The sequence below is a fragment of the Rhinolophus sinicus genome, linkage group LG04 (genome assembly GCF_036562045.2).
Source record: "Rhinolophus sinicus isolate RSC01 linkage group LG04, ASM3656204v1, whole genome shotgun sequence".
Taxonomy (NCBI): domain Eukaryota; kingdom Metazoa; phylum Chordata; class Mammalia; order Chiroptera; family Rhinolophidae; genus Rhinolophus; species Rhinolophus sinicus.
The window spans coordinates 184,738,778-184,756,588 of NC_133754.1; the positions used below are offsets into that span (position 1 = coordinate 184,738,778).

At 51.1% G+C, this 17,811-nt stretch overlaps 1 protein-coding gene across 4 annotated transcripts in view; it reads left to right on the forward strand.

Moving 5' to 3' along the window:
* NUP214 (nucleoporin 214) overlaps positions 1-4,993 on the forward strand; it is a 91,279-nt gene extending 86,286 nt beyond the window's left edge. For all 4 annotated transcript variants that reach the window (XM_074331194.1, XM_074331195.1, XM_074331192.1 and 1 more), the window contains exons 33-36: positions 914-1,085; positions 3,140-3,279; positions 4,044-4,068; positions 4,727-4,993. In XM_074331194.1, coding sequence (XP_074187295.1) covers positions 914-1,085; positions 3,140-3,279; positions 4,044-4,068; positions 4,727-4,760 — 371 coding nt within the window. In that variant the 3' untranslated portion in view covers positions 4,761-4,993. The remainder of the gene's footprint in view (positions 1-913; positions 1,086-3,139; positions 3,280-4,043; positions 4,069-4,726) is intronic.
* The last annotated feature ends 12,818 nt before the right edge of the window (positions 4,994-17,811 follow it).

The following is a 17,811-nucleotide window of genomic DNA, read 5'->3' on the forward strand; positions in this document are numbered from 1 at the left end:
CAGGGAGCCTGCAGAGGGAGTCTCGGACTCTGATGGCTCTCCTCACAGCTGATTGGTTATTTTATCACATTTACACAGCAGCCTTCTTCCAGGGAAGAAATTCGGTGTGCTTTTTTTAATTGAGGAGTAGTAGTTCCTGACTGCAGAAAGCTTTTTTGTTTTTCCCGCCACTGCCCCACCCCCCGAGAAAGCATTTTTTTAAAAAATTCTTCTGGCCAAAGAGAGAGAACGAAAGACTTGGTGAAAGATGTGCGAGCCATTAGCTTTAAATAAATAAAAAGCCTGTGGCTGAGCGCCAGCACCGTGCGGCTCCATCTCTGCTGTAACCCAGTCAGACTCTCCCTGCGAGGGGACTTGGAGCTTCTGGTGTTGTCATGTGGGTTTCCATGCAGCTAGCTGCCTTGCCCATGTGGTGATGAGTAATCAAATCTGTCTGTCATCTTTGACAGCTGGGATTGGAGTTTTTGAGAATGTTTTACAATGAGAAATCTCAAAACAGAGCAGAGGGGCTGAGAAGGGACCTGAAATGCACCACGTTGGTTCTTGGTGGCGATCTGATTTGATAAGACTTGGAGCTAACAAGTCCATCTTACCTCTGGGAGGCGCTGGGGATCTCTCAGGCAAACATGGGGCCTGCTGGGTTCTTAGACTTCCAAGGCGCTCTCCTGAGGGGACCCCAGACCTCTTTGCTAGTAGTGGGGGGAGGTGGTTTGGTGGTTTGGGTCACTTTGGTTTGGTTTTAATTATTGTCTTGCTGATAGAACAAGTGTTGCCCTTAATTCTTTGTATCTGGATTGCTAACATATTTTCCCTTTTTCCCTCCCTCTTTTGATTTGGTTTCTCACTGCTCATTGTCTTCTTTTCCTGTCTCCTTCTTTCTTTCTCCTTGTTTGTTTGCCTCTGTTTTGCTCAGGTGGCTTCGGTGCTGCTCCAGTGTTTGGCAGCCCTCCTACTTTTGGGGGATCCCCTGGGTTTGGAGGGGTGCCAGCATTCGGTTCAGCCCCAGCCTTTACAAGCCCTCTGGGCTCGACGGGAGGCAAAGTGTTCGGAGAGGGCACTGCGGCTGCCAGCGCAGGAGGATTCGGGTAAGCCCCCTGGGGACGGGACCTGGGGCACCCACAAGCTCAGGCCAGCCAGGAGCACTGGGGCACACAGCTCTTGTTTTGAAAAGGAAGTGCTTGCATTTTCTGTCCTCTTGACTGAGCTGAAGGCCCCTCCATTGAACTCAGCCAACAAGCTGCTCCAGAGGATTCCTCTTCTCCCTGGGGAAGGAAAGCTCGTTCCTTCCGAGCCACACTCCTCGGTGTACATGAGTGGACACCAGCTGTGTGGCCGTCCCCTGCTTGTAGAGTACTGGGTGGCAGCCCCCTGTTCTGGTGGAGCTAACTGATTGGTAAAGGGAGAAAAGTAGTCCTGCCATGGCTGCTTTGTAGCCGTGATCCTCCCTAGTGTGATAACCGCTGTTAGGAAGTTCGGAGTGAATAGAATAGTTCTCCCCAGATCCTTTCGTTTTGGGATTGGTGTGCGTTCAACCATCATCCATGAGCACACAACCCCCGTGTCGCCTGCTCCACTCCAGAGCCCCACAGTGGGTGTTCAGCCGCAGCCCCCTGGCTGGCGTCCGTGCCGGGCACTCACGAGCCCCCTACACATTTAAGTCTTTATGAGCGTCACGCGCCATTCGAAGCTGCTCCTATGGCCTTGTGTACATCTTCACTTGAAAATATCCTATTAGGCATTTGCTTCTGAGGGCCCCACAGAATCAGTCTGGTAGCCAAAACCCCAAGGAGAAAGTAGCTTTCCCCACACCACAAAGTCCCAGTAAAATCCATGTGGTCATGAATACAAAGTGCTTCGTCCCAGGGAGGGATTGGGGTCTGAAATGAACATCTGATAGATCTCGCCCTCGGCCGTGGCTCAGGACCGGGAAAGCTAAAGATCTGGGGTTGGGGGGCGGGGCGGGGAGGGGGCTTTGTGTTGGGGACTTTGTGTTGGGGAATCGTCAGGGTACTAGAATGAGTCTCGATGAGGTGATGTACCATCTCTATCTTGAAAATACTTATGTTCTTATTCATACCCACTCCCACCAGGAAAGAACCTGGTGTGGGAACGTTGGCAAGTTTCAAGGAAAGTGAGCAAGTTGGTGTCTTGCTTCTTGGATCTCCCGTAGACTACTGGGTCTTTTAAGTTCCCCCAGGACACCCCAAGAGTTAAAGTTAAGGGAGAGTTGGGACTGACTGACACCAGTGTTCTTGGCAGGTTTCGAAGGACACCAACCTCTCCAGTGACCACCCAGCACAGAGTGCTACAGGGTCGCTGGGAGGTGTTTTGGGTGCCTGGGAATCTTGAGGTTTTATTTCTTTTCTTTCTTTGACACCAGCTCTTTTCTTTACTAGCAGCCAAGTACCATGTTCTGCGTTGGAGGGGCTCTGTCATAGGTCTCCTCACTGGCTGCGTAGGCCCAGTTTGGTGTGCAGGGCTGACGAGGACTGGCTCCAACAGGAAATCTGCAAAGGAGCCTGTCACTGTCCCCTTTGTTCGGGTCCCTCGTCTCTGACCCCGCAGACATCTGAGGGGTTCCCGCTGTTGTTTGTGAGAGGCCCGAGGCGGGAGTGGGACTAGAGCAGGAGCGTCAGGGCCAGTCCAGAAACAGGACAGTGAGAGCAGGCCCGTGCTGGCCTGTGCGTGTAGAAGACGCCTCACAGCGTGCAGAGTAGACAGGACCGAGACCCAGACAGGAGCTGCAGATAGATACATGGGCAGGGGTTTTCGATAATGAGAAATGCTGAAATGATGGAATAAAATGGAAGAATTACGGGAGACAGAATGAGCAAAAAATGTAGCGCTACTTAATTTCCCAGGGACCTGGAATTTCTAGACAGTGGGAATTTCTAGAAAATGTCACACACAGGACAAGCCGCGTTTCCTGTTGTCCTGTTGTTCCTCCCAAAGTAGAGATGAAGGTTTGCTCTGGGCTCTGGCCTCTTCTTTCCGAGAGGCTGCTGGTTTAAGCCAAGCACATCACCTCGATTCATGTATGTTGTGCCTCCTAAGCCTGAGGAGGCTGGACTGCGGCTTTTGGGCAACAGGGTGACACGCGGCCCCACTAACCACCGCCCGGTTTCTCACTGGCACTCAGGTTTGGGAGCAGCAGCAGTACCACCTCGTTTGGCACCCTCGCAGGTCAGAACGCTCCGACATTTGGATCTCTGTCCCAACAGACTTCCGGTTTCGGGACCCAGAGCGGAGGGTTCTCTGGCTTTGGATCAGGCACTGGAGGTAGGCAGCCAGACGGGGGTCCCTCCTGCCTTTTCCTCCGCAAACGTCTTCTCCCTCCCCCTGCCGCCCCCCACACACACACACACATACACCAAGGAAATGAGTACTGTTTACCTGGCTGTTCACTTTAGTATTTTAGAGGCTGAAAGTGCTTGAAAGACAAAATGTTCTTTTTAGGTTTTAATTAGACTTGTGACATTCTGGCTTTTGTTACCAGATAAAGAATTGACTGACTTGATTTTCTCTCAAGATTGGAGAACCCCAAACAAGAATCATCTTACTAGATCTTGGTTTAAAAATCCAAGCCAGCAGACTCAAAAACTAAGATGGAGAGACTTCAGAAAATGCATTTCATTTGTTTAACACTCTCCTTCAGACAGTGGAGTGTGGATGTTCTCTTTTTATCTTTGCAACACACTTGTGAGGCAGAGAAGTTAGGCATCGTTACTGTTTCACAAATGAAGATTCAGACACCCCAAGGGGCCAGTTTGCCCAAAGGGCCAATGGTGAGCAGCACAGCCTGAGACCCAAGGGTGCTGCTTCTCTGGCCTCAAGCAAGAGGAAGCAAGTGGGTGGGAAACTAGAAAAAACATTTTCCTAGCGAAATGGATCTGTGTGTCGCCATGTAGCTAAGTGACAAGGCCTGTGCCAGAGACCCTCAGCCCGCACCGTCGGTGGGGATGGAGGGAGGGAGGGCTGGGCCTGGAACCCGTCCACCTGTGTCCTTCAGGTGTGTGTTTTAACACCACCCTTCTCTTTTCCAGGATTCAGCTTTGGATCATCTAACTCGTAAGTATCTGTGTCCAGTTTTGAGTCATTAAATAAGGATAGAAGAGTGTGTGGTATGTGAAAATATCAGCCTACTAATTCTTGCTTTAGTTGTACATTTTCCTGTAAAAAGCTTGTGCTGGAAGCATGGGGGTTGGCGGCCAGTTTGGGGTTTTGTGGACTTGCCGACCTCGGCAGGAATGTGGCCAGAGGTGCCAGGCCTGACTCTCTCTGGGGCCATGCACGAGAGAGGGTGGGCCTTCCGGTGAGCAGAGACCGGGAGGCATCACATGAGAGCTGCTCTCCCTCCCTCCCTCCCTCCCTCCCTCCCTCCCTCCCTTCCTCATTTCCCTCCTTCCCTCCCTTTCTCCTTTTCCTCCCTCCCTCCCTTATTTCCTTCCTTCCTTCCTTCTCTCCCTCCCTCCCTTCCTCCCTCCTTCCCTCTCTCCCTCCCTCCTTGCCTCCGTCCCTGTTGGTGTCTCAGAAGCTTCATGCCAAGCCCTGTGTTCCGGGCCCATTAATCAGTCTTCTTCTGTGACCCTCACTCTATGCTTTTGTGTAGAATTGCATGACAATAAAAACACAGTGTGGACTTTGAACACAGGCAGTTGTGTGAGCCCCGAAGCCCTTCCTCGGTCAGAGCAGGAGCTGATCTCCCTCTCCCCGCACTTCCTTGCAGGTCTGTCCAGGGCTTTGGTGGCTGGAGAAGCTGAGTGGGTGTCCATGTCCCTTTCAGTTCCTGTGACCAACCGGCTTCTCAGCTCCTCTTCACTGAGAAACATTGAAGCGGTCCTTTAAAGTGGTCGTTCTCGTTGAGACACCCCCAGAAAGAAACAGCAGAAACCAGAGCTCTAGAGACGCTTTCTGTTTTATAACTTCATGTTGGTTGTCCCTGCCCCATCCCCCACCCCCGCTATTAAACTGTTTGGTTTGTTTCCATGCAAAATGTACGTGGGTTTTTTGAGCTAAGGAGAGCGGTTTCCTCAATTCTGTGTACAGCCTTCCACTGGCTGTCCCGAAAGTAAGCAGCATAGGTGTCGCTGAACCAGGGCAGTGGGCGGGAGCTTCTCCCCGTCTTCTTGGACTAGGGCTCCCCACAGAGGGAAGAGGGTAAGTGCTGGCCAGTCACCTTTTTGAGGCCGTAACTTGGTGCCTCCTTTTCGTGTCCTTTTTGCTGTTGGCTGTCGGGACCCTCGAAGTGCCAGCTTTTGTGCTGGTGGGAAGGGAAGACACTTGGGCGCGCAGGCACCGTGGCGTCCAGGAGAGGCGGCGCCTTACGGTGCAGGGATCTGTGAGGTAAACCTGGAAAACAGACCATGAGGGTGGTAACAGGTGTGCTGCCTCTGGAACAGACCCGTGAACTCTTCTCACTGGGCTCTCAGGCACTGTGTGTCCCACAGCTAATTTCTCCTGCGCTGCAGAGGACGTGGGCAGTTGATGGGCAAGACAGCCTTTCTCTCCAGTAGGTGACAGTGACATTGGTAACCAGGCCTGGCCCGCTGTCCATTAACCACAGTGCAGATAACCCTTGGGGAGACCCAGGAGTTGAGAAGATGTTGCTTCTGCCAGTACCACGACGGAGTGTGTGTGTGGGGACGGCCTGGAGAGCAGGACGTGAGTCTTGCTGACGTGCCAGTGGTGCCGCGTTTCGGGTCTGGGCGTGCTTTGTTTCTTGGGCCTGTGGCGTGACAGTCGCTGGCGAACAAGGGCTGCCTCACATCCGAAGTAGGTGTAAGAATTTGTTCATCTTTCTTGCCCGGACCCTGCCCGTGCTTCAGCTTGGGTCATGCGCAGGGAGGGTCGCAAAGGGACAGTTGTTTAGAGGTTTACATATTGGGAAGTTGTGTTTTGAAATGTTTTAATAAAAGTTCCCCAGGTGATTTAATTTGTCACGTTACAGCCAGGTGGCCTTGCTGGTTCTGTTGGCTTGTTGGGGAGGGTGGACCTCGTCCCGGTCCCCCTGTGTCACAGCCGGGTCCACTGGTCCCCGCTCTGCCGGTGCCCTACACTCACAAAGCCCCGGTCTTGTGGGTTCTGACTCGGTTGGACTGAAACGGCCTGGGTGCCCTGCGGCACTGAGCTCAGTGGCTTCTTGCACTCATCAGGAGAGGAGGCTGGTAACGCAGCTCTGCTGGGGTCGGGAGCCCCAAACCAGAATTAGATGCGTGCGCTTCCCTGGGAACTTGTCTACTCTGTGGTTTGTGAGACAGGAGGGGGGGCTCTGCCAGACTTCCATTCAGTAGGGCATCTGCCTCTCCAAAAGCTTGGGCTTCGATGGTTTAATGTGTGCCTGTTTTGATCCTTGTGGAACTGAAAAGCCTGTCCTCACCTGTTTTCACATGAGGCCCCCTCAGCCGTGGGGCACAGACAGTTCCCAAGACACCCACACAGGTAGGCCTGGGACTCGTTCCTCCCACATGCGAGCTCCTTAGTTTGTACACCGGGGCCATCTTGAGACAGAGGAACTCAAATTTGGAGGGGAAAAGCTTATGACAGAGGCCTCGCTTTAAAGAGAGTAATGTGACGAGGTGACTTCTGCCTTGGCGTGTCATCCTGTCGACCAGCACCCAGACTGAGCCAGTCTCCTGCCCGTCTGTTTCCCCGGCGGCTTTTTTATAAATAGAAGCTGGTTTGGCCTAAACCCTTGACCTCAAATTCTCTGTTAATCCTCCATGGAGGTGGCATGTGACATCTCTGCATAAGGCCATATCAGCTGTGCTCGGCCAGATAACCATTCACTGCTGATGCCTGAGCCCCTCTGAGTTCCTTTTTTGGGGTCGATTACACTGGTAGGTGGTGGGGGTCATCTCAGAGTGCACCAGTGTGCGTCCCCTGAAACCCAAGCTCCCAGGATGCCGGGTGGGGAATGCAGGGTGGCTCCAGCCTGCCCCAGGAGGAGATAGCTGGGCGTGGGCCTTTCCTGGTAGGGGCGGGCAGAGGGCTGGGGGAGAGTGGCGATGGTGTCCACTGAGAGGAAGGGACCACAGCTGCTCAGTGGGCCCAGGAGGCCGCCCCACCCAGCTCTCAGAGAGTCGGCTTCATTTATTTCTGCTTGTGTAACTCAGGAAAGGCAGGAAGGAAAGGGGGGAAGGTGGTTTAATGAGTCGTGTTTTGGTTGGCTTTCCCAGATGTAAATGTTGTGTGTTCATAATCGGTGCTTCCTATGGCAGCATGGGATGGAGGCCATGAGTTGCGTTTCTCGGGGAAAGGAAGAACCCACGTGACAAAACGGGCGTGTGTACAAGTCCCCTTTCAGGCTGACATAGCTGAGCAGGGATCCCCTCACTGTCCCGCCCTCTGGCAGCCTCCAGAGAAGTTTTTAGGTCAGGCACTCCGGAAAGGGTGTGGACTGTGTGGGCTGCCCCTGACTGTGACCCTGAGCCTTACCAGGTCTGAGGCCGGAACCAGGCACGTGGCCTCTTCATGTCAGGAGGGCTTTTCACTCAGTGATCAAATGGAAATTTGAATGCCGATCATGTCGGCTGGTTGTGAGAATTAAATGATGTGACTGATGTACGTAGAAAATTGGGCACAAAGTAGGTTCTCAGTAAACGGAGACTCTTCTCACCTTACAGACCTTGCCCTACGTCCAGGCTAGACAGTCCTTCGGGGCACCTTCCACAGGGCTGTGCGGCCCCTTGTCAAACACAGGGCCACAGTGAGTCGGCCCTCACTCAGCGGAGCTCGAACGCAGCAGTGCTCAGTTGTGAGATTCTGACTCGGCAGAGCGCGATTGGGCCGTCGCATGTGTTTGACACGCGTTGCAGGTGGTCCGTGGACCACATTTTGAGAAACCATTTACCCACAATAACTATAACTGTCTCGCCCTACCCCCGCCCCCCCCCCCCACCCCCACCCCCACCCCACCCCCGAGCATCTGAAGGAGAGCCTGTCTCCTCCCATGACATGTTTGTTTTGCCACTAATCCAGGGTTAGGGATCTTTCTGAAATTGTCAATGACAGACACCGAGTTTAAATTTCAGCTACTCTTTGGGCACCTGATCAAAAAAAATATACGAAAGCACAGATAGGCTGTCACCTCCTTCCCGGTCAGCTTCTGCACCCCTCTGTGAAGTCTCCCCAGTACCCTAACAGGTGGGAGGAAGTACTTCCTTGACCTCACCTTGTCTTCCGGTGAGGCTCACTCCTGCCCTCCGGTCACCGAGTACTTTGTGTCAAAGTGCTATAGGAGGAGCAGTTTCCTGTAGGGGTTTACTTGGCTCTCCTGAGCTTGGCTCCAGTCTTTTCTTTTTCTCTCCAGTTGCATCAACTCCTGGGTTCCCGTGCAGTGTCTCATGAGCACCTGACCAGCTTCGAAGCATTTGCTGGCTCTTACACTCTCCATCCCTTTAGGTGTCGCTTGCTGGTGGGAAGCAGGGGCAGCGTGGCTGTCCCTCCTGCTCTCTTCCCCCTGATTGTCTGTTCATCACTCACGTGTGGACAAAGGCAATTGGACTTCAACATTATTTTACCCTCCAAACACCTGTCTCTAAAATGTTTTCTGTGAGAAGTTCATACTAAGCCAAAACAAAAAGGGCCCCACGGTCACCTAAGTTGGGGAAAAGAATGGACAGAACAAATGTAATAGCTCTTTTTATTACAGGACTCTCTTGAGCCTTTAATATTCACATTTGGTTTGTAAATCAATAAAGTGACATGGTCTGCTATTACCAAGTCTTCTTAACCTTGGAACCTGTCTCCCTGGAACTCATCCTGGGAACTGCCCATCATTGGTGTTGCTGGACGAGAGCTTAGCTTACTTCCTGGAGGCTGCTTCTAACACGTGGTCCTCTCGTGTGGTCAGCCCATGCCCACAGGTCAAACCCGTGTAAGGGTGCACTGTATTTTGGGTCCTCAGTTGGGAATCATGTATTCAGTTATACAGGGGTAGTCTGCGCCCGACCCCCCCCCCCCCCGCATGTTGGTCAAGGGTCAAGTGTATAGGATTATAATAGTAGTGATAATTCAGTGCATGCTTCCACTGTGCCAGGTGCTGTCTGCCCTAAGTGCTGCATGGACATTTTCACGTTTAACCTATGAGCTAGATACTATAAGCCACGTCTTCCAGATGAGAACGTGAGGCCGAGAGAGGAAGCTGTCTCAAGCCAGGTGGCGGCGGAGCCACCAGAAACCCAGGCTGTGCCTCTGCCCTTCCTGTGTTACACACCTGCCCTCTGCTAGGCCCGGGCCGCCCACCATTCCCCAAGGTAGTCATTCATTTTCAAAGAAATACCTGCCACTTGTGCCAGCGACACTGCAGAACCCCTTATCACGCTCCTGTCCTGTCTGCCCTGTGAAAATGAGAACGACCGCAGCAGACGTTCTGCCTATTGTGTAGTTATTTGACCCCATCCGCTGGTTCCACCCTGGTACGTGGTCATTGTCTGTCTAAACCATGACCCCAGGGAGGGAGGAGGTAGAGGCTGAGTCTCTCTAGCCCGTTGGCACGCACCGTGCACAGATGGGGGCTTGTTCTGCTTTCTGATGAAGGTGATCAGGTCCTGGAGGAAGCAGCTGGCTGCACGCCCTCAGCTATCGAATCCTCTCCTTCCTGCGCTGTCTCTTCTGGGGTCTGGCTTTGAGGTTTTCCAGAATCCCACAGGTCAACCACGGACCCAGTGACTGAAGCGGCAGTTGCTCCATTGTTCAGCCCGTCTGCTTATAAATAGCATCCTGTCCATTCCACAGCCCTGGCCGGAGATTCTCCGCATTGTTTTCAGCCCTAGATCGCCAGCTGCGAGGAAAGTGTGTGTGGGAGGGGGCGGCAGACGGGAGCGCATAGCAGTATATGGGGGTGGTCGAGCTCACCTCGCCTCTCATGGCATCCCTTCAGCACCATTCCTGCCTGACCTCCCCTGGGTAGCAGGAGTCGTGGGCTGTGAGGAAGCAGAAGGGTTAGGAGGCTGCTTCCTCACCCTCCCGAGGCTGGTTTTCAAAGCCACGCCAGGCTTGGCCTTCCACCTGGGACTCCTTACTGTGGCCTGCAGGTCCCACGTTGGTCCTTCTTGCCTCAATCCCCGCTGCACGGCTCTGTGCCTCAGATGGCCCATTCTCCTACCCAGCTCAGACCCTGCCATCCTCGGCCTCGGCTGCAGTGCTGCATGCCGGACCTGCTCACCCCACAGGTCTCAGTTTCAATAATTCCACTTCCACCAACGCCGTCCCAGGCTGCCAGTCCTGCTCAGACCCAGCAGCTCCCACGTTTGTGTTCTCCTAGCCTACTGCACTGCTAGTTTGAGGCATAAATTATTCATGTATTTAGTTGGTTGGTTGGTTTATCTAGTCTGTCCCCCGTCCCCTAAACAGTCAGCTCCTTCAGGGCAGGGACCATGTCAGCCTTGTCTGTCCTCAGCCTGACAGCACCAGGACAGCAAGGAACTGGGATAAATGCTACCCCAGAATGACTTCCCAGAAAGAAAGTAGCACTCCTCAAAAGCCAGACCCCAGCAGCAGATGACAAGAGGTGGGAGAAGGGCTATTACCGACAGTTCAAGGGTGTGGAACCAGCTGATCACACCAGGGCCACAGCAAGGCCACTGTCAGAGCCAGGCCTGGGGACTGGCTCTAGTGCCCTGTGCCTGAGCTGACCAGAGCCCCCACCAGCCATCATTGCAGTGGCCCTCCGCTTCTCATCAGCCCAGGTTGGTGTGCTAGCCTGGGGCCAGAGCAGCTGTCAGTGGCACAGTGAGAGACGAGGAGCACGAGCTGGACACAGACCTGAGTACAAGCCTCTGACGCTTCCCCACTAGAGCAAGTGTCATCTGGCCCAAGCTGAAATGGGGCAGATGCCACATAGCTCACAGGGCAAGTATGGCATAATCACGGGCGTCCACAGGTGGCTTCTGTGGCTTTACAGCGAAACCAGAAGTGTAGCCACTGGCCCAAGCAGACGAGCTCCAGTGCCCTCCTGCCCTGGGTACACACCCACAGTATTTTCTTCTGATCCCAGAGCTGAACAGCGGCGCTCGCTTCAGGACTAGGACCCCCAAAAGAGGGACAAGGCCTCAGGCTGAAAGATACCTTGCCTTTGTTTCCCCCTCAGACTCCTCCTGGCCCAGGAGGGCGCAGGGCTAGCCCCAAGGAAAGGATCACCTGGAATCCTCCAGTCTGGAGGTTTCTTTCCCTGTAGGTGAGAACAGTCTCATGCATGGCTCACCCCCCACCAGAGCCCCTTTGAACCCCACCCCCTTGCTAATCCTACCATTCCTGAGCTCTCCAACTGGCCAAGGGGGTATGGGGCGGGGGCAGGGGGGTAGAGCATGGGAGGGAGGCGCAGGAAGGTTGGCAGGCCGAATTTTGAGTCACTGGCTGCAGCTGACAGAAGGGCTGTACGAGCTGATTGTCACCAGCCAACATTTTCAGCCAACATTTTCAGAAGCATTTAGAATTCTCGAGTCTTGGGATGTTTGTTTTTAAATCAGTTTCATTCTCTGTGTTTTAAAGAACAAGATTTGCCCCAGTATAGGGAAATGAAACTATTATAATTATGTTAGCATGTTCTGCATACGGTGATTTGACAGTGCAGCCTGAATTCCTCCCATAGACCCTCTTGCCCGGGGCCCAGGGGAGCCGAGCTCCTCCATGACCAAGTGCTAGCAATTACTCTGAGCTGCATTCAGGCCTGGATCCTCTTCCCCACTCAGGCTTCAGCCATCTTACCTGGCTGGCTCCTGACTCTATATGGTCTTCTTTTTTCATTTTGAGCCATTCTGGAAACGAATAAACATCATCATTGAGACATTCAAGCCAAGTGGTGTTCAGACTCTGCTGTGTGGTTGTCAGCATCACAGATGGCAGGACCAGTGTCAGCATCCAAAAGCATTTATCGACGTGTCCTACTTCCTGTATGTGGCTCCCCCACCACTCCGTCAGCATAGCAGGCACCTCATGCTTTGTGCTAATGGGTGGTGGGTCTGGCTGTTCCAGCCCCACACTTATCACCTGGCCCTTGTCTCACCGAGCGTATTGGCCATAGGATGTGTGTTCCCTTCTGTGACCCTGGCACACAGCACAGCTGGCCCATGCGGGAACCCACATTTTAGGACTAGAGATTATCCTTCCCGATTCCCTCCTTGAATATAGAAGGGAATTGAGACCCAAAAAGGGGAAGAAAGTGACTCAATCCCACACATTGTTTATTGGTTACCACTGTGGGTATGCCTGGGCTTGAAGCCTATCCTAGCTGTGTGATTTCAGGCAGGTCACTTAACCTCTCTGAGCCCTGGTTTCATCTATAAAAAGAGGGAATGGTAATACATCTAGATTCGTTGAAGATTAAATCAGATGCTGCATATAAAGCTGGTATTATCATCATCATTTGTTAAAATGAGAGCAGAATGTTAAGTTCCTCATTCCTGACCCATTTTTCTTTTACTGAATAGAATGACCCTAGCACTTATTAGTATATGGCTATAATTGAGCAGCTAAAATGAGTCTGTTGCAAGATCTGAGACGCTTGCTCTGTTAGCTATTTATATTCCAAAACAAATGAGATTGTTGCCCAGAGGTAAAATCTTTCTCAGAGCATTATATGTAAAAAGATATACATGATGTGTCAGCTTGTGCAATAAATGTTTACTGGTGAAGAAAAATATCCAGTCAAACTTGTGGTAAATATTTTATCTCCACATATTCAACCATGCCATAAAAATCATTAAATGGAAGTGGTAACAAAATAGTAAGGCTATCGAAGACTTAAAAAACACTAGCAACCAACTTGGACCTAATTGACGTTTATAGAACACTCCACCCAACAGAGTAGAATTATGTTCTTTTCAAGTGTACACAGATACCAAGATAGACCATATTCTGGGTCATAAAATAAGTCTCAGTAAATTTGAAAGGAGTCAAGTCTCAAACAAAATATGTTCCCTGACCACAATGGAATTAAATTAGAAATCAATAACAGATATCTGGAAAATCCCCAAATATTTGGAAGCTAAATAACACATTTCTATGTAACCCATGATTCAAAGAAGATATTTTAAAAGAAATTGGAAAATATTTTTAACTGAAAAATGAAAACATCCCATCATGATTTGTGGTGCTAAAGCTGTACTTGGAGGGAAATGTATAGCACTAAAGTGCCTATATTTGAAAAAGAAGAAAGCTGTCTAAGAAACTAGAAAAAGAAACGTAATGAAGCCCAAGATAGGCAGAAGAAAGGAAATAAAGATCCGAGCAGAAATTAACAAAATAGAAAACAAGGCAAAAAGGAAATCAATAAACCAAAAACTGGTTCTTTGAGAAAATCAATTAAATTTATAAACTTCTAGCCAGGCTGGTCAGGGAAGAAAAGAAGACACATTACCAATGTCAGGAATGAGAAAGGTGACATCACTGCAGATTCTTCAGATATTAAAAGGACAATTGGCATATTATGAATATGTTTATGCCAATAAATTCAACAGCTGAGATGAAATAGACAAATTCCTTGAAAAAGTCAAACTATCAAAACTCATGAAGAAATAGATAACCTCAGTAGCCTTATAGCTATTGAAGTAATTTATCACCTAAAACTTTCTCATAAAGAAAATTCCAGGTCCAAATGGCTTCTCTGGTGAGTTCCACCAAATATTTAAGGAAGAAATAATACCAATTATACACAAACTCTTCCAGAAAATTGAAAGAATGTTTTCACTTCAGATCAGGAACAAGGTAAGAATGTCCATTCTCACCACTTCGGCCCAACATCGTACAGGAAGATCTAGCCAACGCACTAAGGCAAGAAAAGGAAAGGCACCCAGATTAGAAAGGAAGAAGTGACGTTTTGTTCACATAACATGATGATCTATATAGAAAGTTCTATGAAGTCTATTTAAAAAAAATAATAAAACTAGTAAGTGACTTCAGCAAGGTTGCAGGATATATGCTTAATATACAAAAAAAATGTATTTCTGCATACTAGCAATGAATAATCAGAAATTGAAATTTTAAAAGACAATACCATTTACAGTAGCATCAAATATGTAAATCAGTTAGGTGTAAGCCTGACAAAAGATGTGCAAGTCCTGTACCCTAAAAACTACAGAGTGTTGCTGACTGAAATTAAAAATTAAAGCACGCCTAAGTAAATGGAGGAATATATATTCATCAGTCAGAGACTGTCGAGACTCGATATTGTTAAGGTGTCATTTCTCTCGAAATTGATGTACAGAGTCAATGCAATCCAATGAAAATCCCAGCAGGCTTTTTTTATAGAGAGAGGGAAAGGAACACATAGGCTGCAAACGCCTCTCTCTCAGGCGGCCTTTTTCCCCACCTCATCCACCTCGCCTCATTTACACCCCTGAGCAGGGATTGGACAGATGCTGACCAGAGAGCGCCTGGGTCCGTCAGCCTGTGAGGGGCCCAGGAGTAGGAAGTGACACCACATGTATTGTTTTTCACCTTCCCCATTTCAGCCGAAATTGGGACGGAAAAGAAAACCATTTAACATCTGCTTACAAGGTCAGTAGCAGCTAACACCTACTGGGTGCCTGACTGGGTTGCTGAGCCACTGAATCCTTCCCTGTGAAACCAGAACCAAAGCCCCACCTCTCACATGAGGAGATGGAGGCTCAGGGGCTTGCAGTATTTCCAGATTTCCTGAGCACTTACTATGTACCAGGTACTGTTCCAGGTGTTCTGTATCAGTTGACCTTTGAACGCCCACCCCAATCCTAAGAGGTAAGCACCCATTTTTATCCCCATTCTGTGTTTGAAGACACTAAGACCTGAGAGCAAAGGTTACCTGCTCAAGTCACACAGCCTGGGAGGGTGCAGCAGGCATGCAAACCAGGTGAGCTTGCCATGACCCTCTCCTGCCTCCCCACCCAGTTGGGTCAGAAGTAACAGGAAGTGCAATCTAGAGAAGCCTGGAGGACAGCTGACATGCATGAACTTCCGCATGTGGACTCTGGTTGTCTCCTTCACAGAATCTTCACTTGGTAATTCACAAGTGATGGGCGCCTGCTTCCAGAGAGCCGCTGCCACTGGAGCACAGCTAACCTGGGCTGAGAGAGGTATCCATAGGTGTTCTCTCCCAGAGAAGGTGGTAAGGGCCCCATACCGAGGGACCGGCTGTGTCTCCGTTTTGTCCTCAGCCCCAGAGCTGGCATGGAGCCCAGCACCCCCTTCGCTCGTTGCTTGTAAAATAACATTTGAAATCCTTAACCAGGCTCGTCTCTGCATCCAAGTGCTGTCTCCCCAGTCGGTTCCTCAGCCACCCAGGGCTTTCCGACCCAAGACCATCCCTGTCAGTGCTGCTTCCTCTGTGGAACGCCCATCCTCTCCCCTTTCTCATGCACTAAGACACTCCGGCCCAGTCTCCAGGTCTCCGCTAAAGGGCCTCCTCATGGAAGCCTTCCTGACCCTCCAACCCAGGCTGGGCCCATCGTATTCCTGTTCACAGCCCTGTGCAGAGGTCATCATGTTAGTTCTGTGTAACATGTCACTTGTCTTCTCGGGACTGTGCTCTGAGCTGCTGCTGCTCCAGCACCCAGCAGAGGACGTCATGCACAGATGATTAAAAGTCCGTTTGTCAACACGGAAGTGCTGATGCTCGCTGCAACACGGATGCACCCGGGAAACACTGCAGGTGGAGGAAGCCAGATACAGACCACACCTTATATGATCCCACTCACAGACTGTCCAGAATAGGGATCTCTATAGAGACAGAAGGCAGATTAGCGGTTGTATAGGGCTGGGGCGGGGGCGGGGGGTGATAGCTAACAGGTAGAGGGTGGTTTTCCCCTTTTTTTGAGATGATGAAAATATCCCCAAATTGACTGGTGATGACTGCACAACTTTGTGAATTTGCTAAAAACCATGGACTTGTACACCGTAAATGGGTGAATTGTAGGGTATGTGAACTATTATCTCAGTAAAGCTGTGGACAAAACTGAATACACTCGTCTGGCTGGCTGGCTGGCTGGCTGGAGCTCTGTGTATTTTTTGATGCTGAGAATCCTAGATAACCAAGTCTTATCGTCTGGATGTCACAGTGACTTTTAGCCTTATTTAAAGAGAGACGAGTCTTTGGTCTCTAATAAAAACGCCGGCCCAATGCCATTCTCAGGCAGCCCGTAAGCGTGTTTAACTCGGAGCACAAGCGCTACACTTTGCCAGCTCCAACTGGAGGATGGGCTAGGTGTGTGTGTCCTGGCTTGCAGATTAGGAAAACCACAGCATGCGAGGTCGGGCGGCGAGCCCGACCTCACTCAGCAAGGCAGGTAGCAGCCAGGAATAGCACAGGGCCTCCGACTGTGTCTCACTTGCTTTAAACACCCGGCACACCATCCTCCCCGTCTGATTGAAAAAGGGACCATAAAAAAATGAACCAGAGCAGTGGCACTTAAACTGGGTTCAGGCCGACGGAGGAACTAATCCTGTCTGTGCGTTTCAGTCCGCAGGGACACGAGGGACGGGCCCTGCCCAGCCGGGAGCTGAGCTAACTGCTGCCAGGATCCATGGCAGCTGCGTGGGTTTGCCTCCCTGGCCACAGGCACTGGGATGGAGCTCGATCGCTCAGATGTGTTTTCTCACAGTTCTTAATTTCCGTTGTCCAGTGCCAGCGGGGCTGCTGATGACGCGTCCTCTGCTATGGGCCTTCTGCGCCACCTTAAGAAACAATGGTTACGGGCAGTCTGGGAGGATGGAGGTGTGGAAGGGCCGGTGGTGTAGCCGAAAAGCAGTGACAGAGGGGGGTCAAAAGATAGCTGTTTGAAACCAGCCCCTTTCTGCAGCTTCCCAGCTGAGTGACCTTTCATTTAGCAAGTCCCTCCACCCTTTCTGAGGGCCAGTTTCCCCACCTGTAAAAGGGGAAACACCACTCGATGTGATCCATGGTGACAGAAAAGGGCTTGGCAGTGCCAGGCACTCAGTGTTGGGATGTGTGTCTGTGCAGGAGTAGTTGTGTGCTAACGATTTGGGTGGATCATTTTTGAATACTGCATGTGCTCAGTGGCTTGCCGCTCCCGACGGTATGTGCCTTAATCAAATGCCCGGACCCCAGCCAGGTGGGAAATAGTTTCTGTGAGGCCACCCAGGCAGGATAGACGATGACAAAGACAGATCAAGCCAGAGGTGACAGAGAACACCTGGGCTGTTAGAAATGTCCAGAGGCCTGAGAGCGCCACCAGCCATCGCTTCTCTGCCCGTCCGAGTAAGGTGTCTCCTCGGACCAAATAGGGTTTTCTTCTGCCTCAGATCCTAACCTACAGTGAGTGTTCAGAGCAGAGGTTGGGCTCTACCCAGAGCAACTTCAGAGGCTGTGGTTGGGATGGTTGTGCTCCTGCGTCTCCCAGACGTCTTAAGGCAGGTGGGCTGGCCCAGCCGGACAGCCGGCTCTCCGGGTCCAGGCTCCCGTGACAGCTGGCTCGAGGCTGCTGTCTGTTTCATCACAGTTTGGGACTTCTAAATTTAACCTGCTATCAGCTTCAGAGGCTGGAGGGCTTCCACTGTGACTAAATGCCACTTGGAATCCACTCTACTCATAAGCACCCTGCCTGCACATGTCCCTCCCAAATGGTACCCCCAAATGCAGGCTGCCATCTGAGTGTCCTCGCTCTGCGGCATGTCTGCATGAAGCCTCGAATGCCTGGGTGACCTGGGCTTTAGCCCGATAGCATCCAGTTCAGCTTCCTCCTGCCATTAGCGAGGCCTGCACCCGTTCTCTGCTCACCCTTGTGAACACACTTGTGCACATACACACACCCCGTGGTGTCTCACGGGCAGAGCTCAGGAGCCAAACCACGACAGTGAACTGTACCACCCAGAAGCCAT